The sequence below is a fragment of the Carassius gibelio genome, chromosome B22, assembly GCF_023724105.1.
Source record: "Carassius gibelio isolate Cgi1373 ecotype wild population from Czech Republic chromosome B22, carGib1.2-hapl.c, whole genome shotgun sequence".
Classification (NCBI taxonomy): domain Eukaryota; kingdom Metazoa; phylum Chordata; class Actinopteri; order Cypriniformes; family Cyprinidae; genus Carassius; species Carassius gibelio.
In genome coordinates, this window is record NC_068417.1 from 36,664,515 (window position 1) to 36,676,275 (window position 11,761).

At 37.0% G+C, this 11,761-nt stretch overlaps 1 protein-coding gene across 1 annotated transcript; it reads left to right on the forward strand.

Moving 5' to 3' along the window:
- Window positions 1–4,042: 4,042 nt before the first annotated feature.
- On the forward strand, window positions 4,043–11,687 carry LOC127988314 (profilin-2). The gene is made up of 3 exons (XM_052590989.1): window positions 4,043–4,334; window positions 8,315–8,507; window positions 10,477–11,687. The coding sequence occupies exons 1-3, from the start codon at window positions 4,203–4,205 to the stop codon at window positions 10,572–10,574; spliced, it is 423 nt and encodes a 140-aa protein (XP_052446949.1). The 5' UTR covers window positions 4,043–4,202; the 3' UTR covers window positions 10,575–11,687.
- The last annotated feature ends 74 nt before the right edge of the window (window positions 11,688–11,761 follow it).

Below are 11,761 nucleotides of genomic sequence, written 5' to 3' on the forward strand. Positions count from 1 at the left end.
CACGCGCTGCTCTATTGATAGACTGCGCACAAGCGTACGTAACCCAGTCGGGAATACCGACCACTACGCATTATTATTATTTTTTGTAACAAGTGCCAGGGGAAGCAAATTCAACATAAACAGATATTCATAAATGTTTGCATTACTATTTGTCTTATTAGACTCTCTGACAATATAATTAATGATTTCAATAATGAATTCATAAAAAAAAAAGTTTTATTTGTTACGAACTGCAAATATTATATTATATTATATTATATTATATTATATTATATTATATTATATTATATTATATTATATTATATATGCTTATGTATTATATATGTTTTTTTCTCTGTCTAGACACTGTCTGGCTCCTTTATTTACATATCATACATTTCAATCTTTTTTTCCTGTCAAAGGGTCAATTACTTTTGTTGATGGTAGTTGGCTGTCAGACACGAGGGGATTTTTTTCAAGTGGTTTATGTAAAATTGCAAATCCAGACTGGACACAACCAATTAGGTTTGGTTATGGAAGAAAGAAAAATTATTTTAAATATTGAACAGACTTGGCACCTTTGACAGACATATTTAACAGAACATTATACATTGCAGGAATTATGTGTGTGTGCATATATATATATATATATATTTATACACACATACACACACACACACACACACACACATGCATATAGACACAGATGCATGCAAGCACTCATATAAACCAATTATTTTTGCTGAAGTTGTTCTATAAAATTTTTTTTTTTTTTTACTTAATGCATAACAATTGATTTATTTGTTAATTTTTGCCTTGTCATGCTTCAAGTGTTTCTAGCAAAATCATGTTACAAAACACAGTTTCTTCTTTGTTTAGCCTTTTGGAAAAAGTTCACGCAGGAGGCGAGGAGGAATGCAGCTAATGTAGACAGAAAAATGTTTGCTGGAGTTTGTTTATTAGTTCAGGGCATTATTTTAGGCATGAGTCTATTCCAAATAAGTAAGGAAGGCTATGTTTGTTTTGCTTTTGACTTCGCCCAATCCAAACAGTGAGCAGAGAAAAGTGCACTACATACTGAAAGAAATACTCGCAGAGCTTTTGATATTAGAAAACTCTGAGGCAGCTTTCTGAAAATGGTCTGATTTGGTAATGGTAGATTATCAGCTGTTCATTAAAACTCAAAATATCAACGAAATCGCTTGGGAATTCAGAGTGGCGCTCAGAAGTTACACAACATATGCTTGTTTATTGTATTTGCCTCCGTCCCGTGGTGAATGGGACACGCTTGTTATTTTAGCTGCCTGCATTTATGTGTCCAAGTACTAAAACCAGTTTGCATTTTAAAATACTTTGGGGGCTTTGAATCAGTCGTCTGAAGATAGAGATGTCATGTCCAGACACAGAGGCGTTCTTTGTTTTCTTGGGCTGGATGCTCGGTGAACACACTCTGTGGTTTCGTCCAGTTCATACAGCTTTTCACTAGATATAAAAAGGGTTTGAGGGAATTTCTCTAAATTTAAAATCTAAATGGGAAGCTGATGGTTTTTTGAGAGAGAGTTTGTGAGAACAGTTGGGTTCTTTCAGGCTCAGAGTAGCCAAAGTAGGTAAATCTGGACTTAAAGAAAATATACTCGTGTAATGGTATCAGGATTCTGACTTCGATGTTTCAGTGATATAAACTCTTGAGTTTGACAATGTGTGGCTCTGTGGGTTGTAAACAGTTATCCAATGAGATTTTCCAAGTAACTAGAAAAGTAATGCATTATTTTTTAATTTACAATGAAATATCTGAGTTACTTTTTCAAATAAATGGAGTAGTGCAATATCGTAATGCATTACTTTAAAATATATACATATTTTCCCAACACTGGTTGTAAAAATCCTGTATGTGTGCTGAACCCATGTTTTTGAGAAGAAGTCCAAGTCAGATTTCATGCGTTTCCAGACCAAGCCAAAACCAAGATGCATTCAGACGATGCTTTTGCTTCGGGTTAGTTTTTAGAAACCTACCAAAAGCTTGTCTGATTTCTAGGGCTTTCCTTGTACAAGTCACAACTTGATTCCAGGTCTCCAGTTTCATAGATTGCTATAAAAACGGTGTCAGTGTAAACATAAAATTACAATAAAAGCACAACATCTGCAGGTCCTTTGGAAAAGTTCACGGGACTGACCTGAGCAGACATTTAATTCATGAAAAAGGAAGTTCTTGGTCAAAGAAACCAATCTTGTTGACACTGGTTACAGTTTTCTCCTCTCAGCTGGTGCATCAGCTATGCACATATTCTCAGTATGTCTTATTTGTATTGGCCTTTACCTGCTCAGTGAAGGCCGTGCAAGACTTCTTGTGATTTAACATGACTTATTATTTTTATTCAGAAAAACGAAATCTCTCAGTATGTGAATTCTTTTTTGAATTTGTTGTTTACAACTGCTATTGTTTAGAGACACTCTATGCTACTTTATTACTTCATGTAACGTTTTTTTTTTCATCTTTCATGAACTATTTTGGACTTTATCATTGTTTAGTCTAACATAACGGAAAATAGCATATTTATATCAATGCAAACCTAATCCACAAGACGTCGCTAGCGCAGCATCTAGATACAATGGGGCATTATTTTGTGCTTGTGATCATTCGAGCAGGTCTTGTGTAACTGGTTAATCTCCATTGAACAAAGCCTTTTGCTTTCTCGCAGAGCTGTTAATATGAGTAACACAAATACGAGACATGTAAACTGGTCTACTTTGTAAATATTTGCACTGCATGTGTTCAAGCTTCTGGGAAATGGCTGCATTTTGTATTTCCTGCAGTCTCTTTTGTAAATATCCCGTCCAAAATATTTGCACATTTCTGCGAGAGAGTGTTTATTAGAAATCTCCTGGATGCTGCTTTAGTTGTTTCTCTCTGCACTACTAACGATAACATGCATAAATGAAATAGAGCAGCTTTTAATAAAACGTCTGCTGAATTAATCAGTCTAAAAATATGTAGCCTATCTATCAACTTTAAAAAAAAAATATATACCTAGAAATACAGTTTTTAATTTCCTGGCTTGTGGAGAGGAGTCTTTACGCAGACAAACTAATGCAGCTCAGATGTGGAATAAATGCATTTACACAGCAATTACAACTATAGAGGCTGAGAGCAGCCATTATTTCATCTGGCTTTTATGCAACATTGTGTCTTGACACCGGATTTCGAGCTGGCACAGAGCAGCCTTAACTTTGCTGTGCACATTCACCTTATAAATATAAATTTTCAAGGTCATTACGTGATTTGAACACAAGAGGTCGGAAGAGACTATGATTTATGTGGTGATAAACAACAAAACTGAACGATTTAATGTTGTCAAACTGATTAAATATATTTCAGTAGGTTTTATTGTGTCCGATTTGGTTGTTACAGACACGTAGATACGTAGATGTTGCTACATGAAGCAGTTTGGCCATTTCTTCCAAAATCAACACATGATCCGACCTGATACCTTGGGTTGCAACTCAAATTTAATCCAGTTTAGTTTGATCTCACCCCAAAAGAGCACTGACTTTGTGAGGTGTTGCAGCTAAAATTAATTTTAGGACGCGCTTTAATAAAAAATGTTTGGACGAAAAATCTATTTGAGTGTAAAAAAAAAAAAAAAAAAACAAACAGGCAAAAAAAAAAAAAAAAACAATGACAGGCAAAGTTCTGGATCTACCAAATAAAAAAGGAATTAAGCCGCTTCAGAGAAAGGTCAACATTAGGTCGCATCTGGAGGTCGCATCTGACAAAAACAAAGATCTTTTGAAAATGTTTGATGTGAATTAAACACTGAAGTTGTGGTCCTGAAAGCAAAGTGAATGTGTTGCATAAACCAAAAGTAGAGAGCATTGAAATAGTACTCCCAGCTTTAAAGATAAAAACGTATTGTTGTTTCTTACATTGTACACATTAACTAACTTCGTCATAAAAAACGTGGCTTCTAAACGCCCATGCAACACTAGCGTCCAATCAGAACTCGTATTAATCCACGGCTTTGTCCTAATGGAGCGCAGCCTAGGCGCGGAGGGATATTAGCGGGACTACACCCAGAGTCTCCATTCAGCCGGGACTCTTTACTGCTCAAACCCTCATTAGAGAAGGGGGCGTGCGGGACATCCAGATTCACGGTAACCGCGCGATACTGTCAGTCCCGTCTTCTTAAGGCTAGCTCGTGAGCGTCTGAAACTAGAGGGCAAACATGTCGTGGCAGGGCTACGTGGACAACCTGATGGCGGATGGCGTCTGCCAGGACTCCGCCATTGTTGGGTGCAACTCGGACTCTAAATACGTGTGGGCAGCGCAGGAGGGGGGCACATTCATAAACATCACGGTAAATACACGTTATTAACTGCACTCTTTATGCTGCCTTTAGTGGAGGGCTGAAAACTGGCTGTGTTTTAATACCTAGTACGCCGCCTATCTAGACCGCGTGTTTGCTCGGAGTGCGGCTGTAAACCGCGTTTTATTACGAATTAGCGCATAAAACGTAAGCTTGGTTTAAAAGATGTTACATCGCGTAAAATAAAGCGGGATTTTAGTCAAATAAAATAATAATAAATAAATAAAAAAAACGCGCCCACATGCTGCTGTAACTCCGGAGTGCTGTCTTTGTAGGAGACTCCCGAGGGTTTGGAACACGGCCATGGCTTCGATCAACCTGTCCGACAGTTTATTAGATCTACAGGGCCCCAGGAGCCTGAATGGGCTTCAAAGATAACTCATTCTGGCTGCTAGCTGACTAAACAAACTATTATTTGGACAGATTTTTGTTCACCCGGGAGAGTGTTTCGATTTCATGCGCCGTTACTTGTTAGGCTTTGATAATCTAGGTTAGCTGGTTGTAATGGGGCGAAAAATCTCCAAAACCTTAAGCAATAATTATTTTGATTTTAATAATACGCAAGTGTCGAGCGTTAAGAGTCTGGTTTGTGGTGAATGCAAAGTTTTAGTCATGAAAAGGGAGGTGTTGTTAGTGCAAACAACAAACAGGCCGATGCGATCAACCGGTCAGATTCGAAAACTACCAGACTAGCGTTCCGTACGGAAACACACGCGTCATTTAGCCGCGGAATGTGCGTAACGTCATTCCAGAATACGGGATGTGCGCATTCCGTGCCCTCTTCCCGTTGTCCAAGATGGCGCTCCATAAATGGGCGTTAATAAATCTAACAACAGCCTTATTTGTCACACTGACCTTTATTCCCTTCAGCTTAATGTGGTGCTTTCAGTGGCTGCTTGTAAGTTTACTTTGGTATATGTAGGCTAAACATTAGATGTACATTTCTATTAACAGGTTTATAGAGAGAGTTCACCCAAAATTATTTTAACTCTTTTACGTTTTTCCTTCATGTTCTTTCATACTTGTATGATGGTGATTTATTGTATGAACAAAAAAACACTGAAACACGACAGAAGAAAGCTGGACATGCAGGTTAGCAAATACATGAGAGTGAATAATGACAATTAAAATTTTTGGCCAACTGGAGCAACAGATGTTCAACTTGCATATTTAAAGGGATAGTTCACCCAAAAAATTTAAATAGTCATAATTTACTCAAGTTCCAGGCTTGCATCGGTTTCTTATGTTGAAAAAATATATATATTTTGGTAACCAAATAGTTGACAATCATAGTAAGTCAATGGCTACCATCAACTTGGTTACTAACATTCTTCTTTTGTGTAGAGTACAGGAGAAAAAAAAAGAAAGAAACCCATACAGGTTTTGAACAACTTGGAACTGAGCTGTCCCTTTAGTATTCTAAAGTATTGTATAAGGTTCATATGGTTATGGAAAACCTGGAAGTCTTTGGAAAGTTTGTTTTAAGGCCAGGAAATTCAACCAGTGTTAACCATATTCATACGCTTTTCTTTTGTGAATTCAGTTCTAAAATATTCCATCGGCTAGAAATTGGTTTTATTTTGGCGAGAGTAATAATGAGAGTTAGAAGATTTTGAAAAAATCCTTATCCAGTAATCGTAGAAGACTGGAGAATTCAGGTGTGGTCATCCTTTTATTGGATGTTAACTGCAGTGCTATATAATATTCGTTCGGTAAGTTGAACGTTTTTAAGGCGTTTCAGTATAGTTCACATAAAAAGTTATCTATCATCTCATCCCCCTCATGTTGTTTTAAACCAGAATTGCCTCTCGTGTTGAAGCTTGACAGCCTCTGTCAGTAATACGGGTTGGGACTGACAGTAAAAGCAGAAGGTTTTAGATTCCTGGACTGATAGAGAAAGAAACAAGTCCAAGTATGAGGTTCAAAAAGGCTTCAGGAGGTTTAAGGCCGAGTATGTCGCCCCGCAAGCGCCTCCAGCCCTCATTGGACATAGCATTGACTCGATGATTCTCACCAAAGAGTAGCTGCTTTTAGTTTAATGTGGTTTGGCCTTAGGGGAAAACGGCTCTGTAGAATCGTAGTGGGCTAGTACAAACAAAGCTACTGTGATGCAGTCCAAATGACAATGAAAGGAATAAGAAAACTGCATGTTCAGGCTTGATCAGCGCTGGCATTTGACACAAAAAAAAACGTTGTTTAATATGATTACTGCATTCCAGTTTGAGGGTTAGGCAGAATGTTTCCCAGATATGTCGTGTTGTAGAAGTTACTCCTTTTAAGGACTATGGTACAAATCACCTCCGCTATGCTTTTATCATGCTCCAGAAATATCCTTTGGAAATCGTAGAGTACTCTAAAAATAAACATACATACTTGCTATTTATTGATCAAACTGGAGCATTTGTAGTGGGATGTAGTTTGGCAGTGGGAATAGCAATGATTTTTTTTAATTGGTGTTTGGAAGACATCAGAATTAATAAAGAGTAATTAAGAAAGAAATCTGTGTGATTGGGAATTTAGGCCAAACTTCGTGTGCACTAGCGCATGCGTACAGTCATGTCGCTTTTCAAAGTATACTTCACTTGATAGTATGCACAAACACAGGTGGTCGACACCGGTGTTTAAACAATTTAATCTTTATCCAGTGTTTGCACAGTTTATCTCCAGGTATGATCAAAAAATGGATTTTTGGGGGAATTTAGCGCAATGTTGCAAGATTTCTCCCCACAGATGGGTTCAAGTTGAACATATTTAACGCATTTATTGCTTCTCGGCAAAATTTGGTGCGTGAAATCCAGTCATTTCAATAGGAATCTGCGGGACTGTCAATTTTCCATAAATTTTCCCAAACTATTTACGAATGCAAATTTTTGTGATTCGCTGCACTGACCAACAGAACGCAGATTGGTTTGAAAGTGACTTTTGGTGTGAAATGGGCTTGAAACATCACAACACTATTGACATTAGACCTATATTTCCTGCAAAATATAGACTAGCTAATTAGACCCATTTATCGTTACTCAGCAGAATTTTTGTGGGCAAGTACGATAATTTCAACAGTAATCTGCAAGAATGGGAATTTTGTGCAAAGCCAAAAGATACCCACACAGATTTTGCATTGTGTTTTTGGCCATGTGATTTAATCACATTGACCAAAAGAAAGCTAATTAGTTTGCAAGTGACTTTGGCATCAGATATGTTTGAAACATTGCTATGCTTTTGGCAATAGAGCTTTATTTTATGCCAAATTTAGCTAATTTGACACATTAATAGTTGCTTTGCATAATTTTGATGGTTATTTTCTATAGGAGTCATCAAAATTGGGAACTTTGCTTTGGGAATGTTTCCCCAACATTCAAGTTGGTCATTCAAATTTGCCACATTGCGAATTTCCCTCATTATTTTTTTTATTAGGTCAACTTGGTCACGTGAATATGCTATGTTGACCAACAGAAAGGTTCTTGGTTAGAAAGTGTTAATTTGTACATTGTACATTTTTTTTTGTTTGTGAAATTTAGCCAATATTTCACTGATGTAACTGCAGCTTTAACAACACCACAGGAGAACAAAAACGGAGTTGTCAGGCATATAAAAAAGAAAAGGTTAAAGTCGTGTATAGGCCAGGTGTTTCCAACAGCTGGTAATTTGTCTTTTCACTCTAAAAGGAAACATTGTGCAGAAAAACAGCTAGTTTTAACTGACTGGGCCACTATATTTAACTCCTCTTTTCGTTGTGTTCTTAAGGACTCATTGATGTTCAAAGTCTTTGACATTTCAACAAATTTGTATCTTTAGTTTATCTAAAATGATCTACATGGATCTCTCTCTACATAAAGGATCACACTCCTCTAACTGTCTACCTGCAGTCGCTGATTGCATTTGGCTGTTCATTAGTCCATTTTTAAATGTAAAAGACTAGACAAGAAAGATACAGTTCCACATTTAATATGGTTTTATTTTTTTTAAACCAGCCCACAGAAATCGATGTCCTAGTAGGAAAAGACCGACAAAGTTTCTTCACCAACGGCCTGACCTTAGGTTCAAAGAAGTGCTCAGTTATCCGAGACAGCCTCCTAGTCGACAATGATTGGACAATGGACATAAGGACGAAGAGTCAAGGAGGAGAGCCCACGTACAACATCACTGTCGGCAAAGCAGCCAAAGGTACTAATCCGTTCTTTCTTTAGTTAGTAAAACTTCCTCTATTTAGTTTTTTAATGGTTGTTGAATAATAATGTAGATGTTTCCTCAATATCTCTCTTGTATAACACCGGAGTCTTGTGTACATTAAATTTATGTATCCCCTGATTATTTTACATTCCATTTTCCGAGGCAGACTTGGAAGCGGGAATAATGGTAGATTCCATTAATAGTTTAAAAAATGATTTAAAGGGAGCCAAAAGTCATTAAATATTTACAAATGAGTGCAGTAAAGTGACTTATCAGTGTGGAGAGTGTGGTGTGGTTTTTTTTGTTTTTTACTGTAGTGTAATGCAAAAATCCTAATAGACTGAAAAATTATCCTAATTTTGCCTGAAACAAAAATGAAGCATTGCTTTGAGAATCATGCTTCTACCAATATGGGTTTTCTACACCGTTGGTTGCAAACGTCTCGGTTGACCCCGAGTCTTGAGGTCAGGTGTTCGGGAAGTTTCTGGGAACTGTGGAGGTACATTCCCTCTCACATGCATGTGTGTTTCTGCTTCTCTCACACACATCTTGGGTCTGAAATGTGAGAGGATTTCCTGCTTCCTGAAAACAGTGTTCCTTTATGAATCAATCTCTTTCTCATGGTTCATGCATGTATTTAGGAGAGGAACTAAACTTGCTTTTCCTGCTTGAGTTGAACGAATCGCATGCTACAATCTCTTCCACCTAAAACTTAAGCTAATCAACACTTTCTGGAAAATTATCTCCAGATGAACATACTAATTGTTTGGTCATTGCTAAACTTGAATGGTAACATTATAATAAGGTTAATTACTCCAGTGCTGTTGAATGCTTCATTCTGATTGGCTGACAGACATTATAAGGTGTTGAACTGTGATTAACTGCATTACAGTTCCTGTTCACTTTGCCAAAATATTTCAGCTATCAGCAAGAGCCCCTACGGCCTGGAACAGCAAGAGAACCAGGAAATAAATATTTCTGTAAAGACAAGTTGTGCAAGAAAGTAGTATGTGTGAGTGTTTTAAGGAAAAATATATAATGTATTGAAAGAAATCATTGGTAATCGTGCTAGAAGTGGGATAATGGATCATAAATTAGTGCTTCAGATCTGTATTAATTTTTAATAATTCAGCGGCCTGTCGCCAATCATTACTTGGAGTAATTATATAATTAAGCATTACCAAAGAGGCACATTTTCGATTAGCATAACATCTGATCAAGTGTGTAGCTTATACTGGCCAAGAAAATGGGAGATTAATTAATTAAATTATAATATTACAAAATATGTATTGAGATATATATATATATATATATTAGTATAATACTAATAACTTTATATAATTTAAAATATTGTTTTTATAGCACAAAAATAGCACACTACTCTTAAAAACAAAGATGAACCATTAGTTATTGAAGTGTTACCAAAAGTAGCTAAATGAAGGTATTTTCTCTAGTCTGCATGCATGTTATCTCTTTCTCTTTCTGGTTTTTATTCTGTCTTTTCTGGCCTCGTTGATCTTGGTTTGGCTTTTTTCCCGAGCTGGGATCTTCCTGTCCTCTTAACTTCCTCTCTCTGTCTTTCTCTTTCAGTCTTGGTTCTTGTAATGGGCAAAGAAGGGGTCCACGGCGGCGGCCTGAATAAGAAGGCATATTCAATGGCAAAATACTTGAGAGATTCAGGGTTCTAGCTTTTTTTTTTTTTTTTTTCTTGATCAAGTAGTGAAATTTAGGGAGAGAATAAAAATTCACCCACATTCCCATAAATAAGCTGTGACAAAAAAATTTTCCACCTTGAAACACACTTAAAGTTTTTGGACGTCTTAATGGCAAGGAAGGGTAATGAATCTCATCAACAATTGCATCGCTCTTTAAGTTGAGAAAGTCATGTCTTTAATCCCCCCCCCCCCCCCCTCAAGTTTGTTGATTTTTGTTCTTTTTGTTTTTTCCCCCTTGTGTACTCCAGCATTGGTTATTGTCATGGGCAAGGAAGGCACCCATGGAGGGCTGCTCAACAAGAAAGCATATACCATGGCTGAATACCTGAGGAAATCTGGATATTAAGACCCCTCCAATCCTAGCGGCTCATTCTGCTAACTCTTCTAGATGGCTTCATCTTCCATTGGTTTTCAACTTTACTTCTATTTGTGCTACCCAAACCCCATTTCTTTCCCATTAAGCTCCATTTTTTTTTTATTGAGTTCATTCCCTTTTTGGCACTACGATCCCATGGCGCTTCACACCAAAAATTGGCTTTTTTGGGAGTTTGGTTGATTAACCAAGGGCTTGAACTCAACTCAAATTCCCATTCCTAGATCAAGTCTGGGAACGGTTGTCTGTATGCATATCTTCAGACCTACTGAATGAACCCTAGTTAGGTTGGATGACAAATTTAGCATTTTTGTCTAATTAAAAATGGCATCTGCTCTAACAAATATCCGTTTTGTCATTTTTCCTCAACCTGAAGTTTGTCACCATTGGCGCATCAACACTAATCTGTAAACTCAACACTATCGATTTGATTTTTTTTTCTCAAGTTGAGGACCGTAGTTGGCTTTAAGGTTTTTTTTTTTTTTGAGCTGCAGGTAACATTTTCCCCCCACAATTAAATGTTTCTTGACATTCCGTCATCGCACTTATTTTGCTAGCTTATGTAAAGTATAATTAATTGGGTATCAGCAGTCTAGGGTTTCTCTTCAGTCCGACCAATTTTAATCAAATGCTTACCAACAAAACACTAGCGCCTGATCGCACACTTCGTCAACACTTATATCGAATTGAACCCATACTGTCATGACTGTGGAATAAATTGCCTTCGAGTCGCCAGCGATACAACTGTCTGTCAAAACTTGATGTTTCATCAAGTCCAAATATTCAAGTGTGACACTAAAATCATAATGTGTATCCTGTGCCATAATGTAGAGAATCTGTTGTTATCGATTCAAACGGCTTCCCAAATGATTGTCGCTGCTTTGTTCAGGGGTTTTTAGTATCTGCCTAAGCTTTGGCCTTGTGGGTGATCTGTACAGGTGACTCTAGTTCATTTAGTTTTCCCCCCTGTACTTTTTCATATATCTTGGATCTAGTCTGATTTCTTATGCATAAAAACTGAGAAATGCCATAAGTTAATTTCACCACCTTGTTTACAGACAGATAAAATAAATATATTCCAACCCAGTTACTTGTCTGTTTTCTTTGTGTGTTATTTTAATTTTAAATGATTTTTTTTTTGTTTGTTTAAAAAAGATAAT

Excerpts from the sequence above, each read along its gene's own strand:
- LOC127988314 (XM_052590989.1), top strand. The coding sequence starts at position 4,203 with ATGTCGTGGCAGGGCTACGTGGACAACCTGATGGCGGATGGCGTCTGC. Across the intron at positions 4,335-8,314 it reads GCACATTCATAAACATCACG|CCCACAGAAATCGATGTCCT; the intron begins GTAAATACACGT and ends TTTTTAAACCAG. Across the intron at positions 8,508-10,476 it reads TGTCGGCAAAGCAGCCAAAG|CATTGGTTATTGTCATGGGC; the intron begins GTACTAATCCGT and ends TGTGTACTCCAG.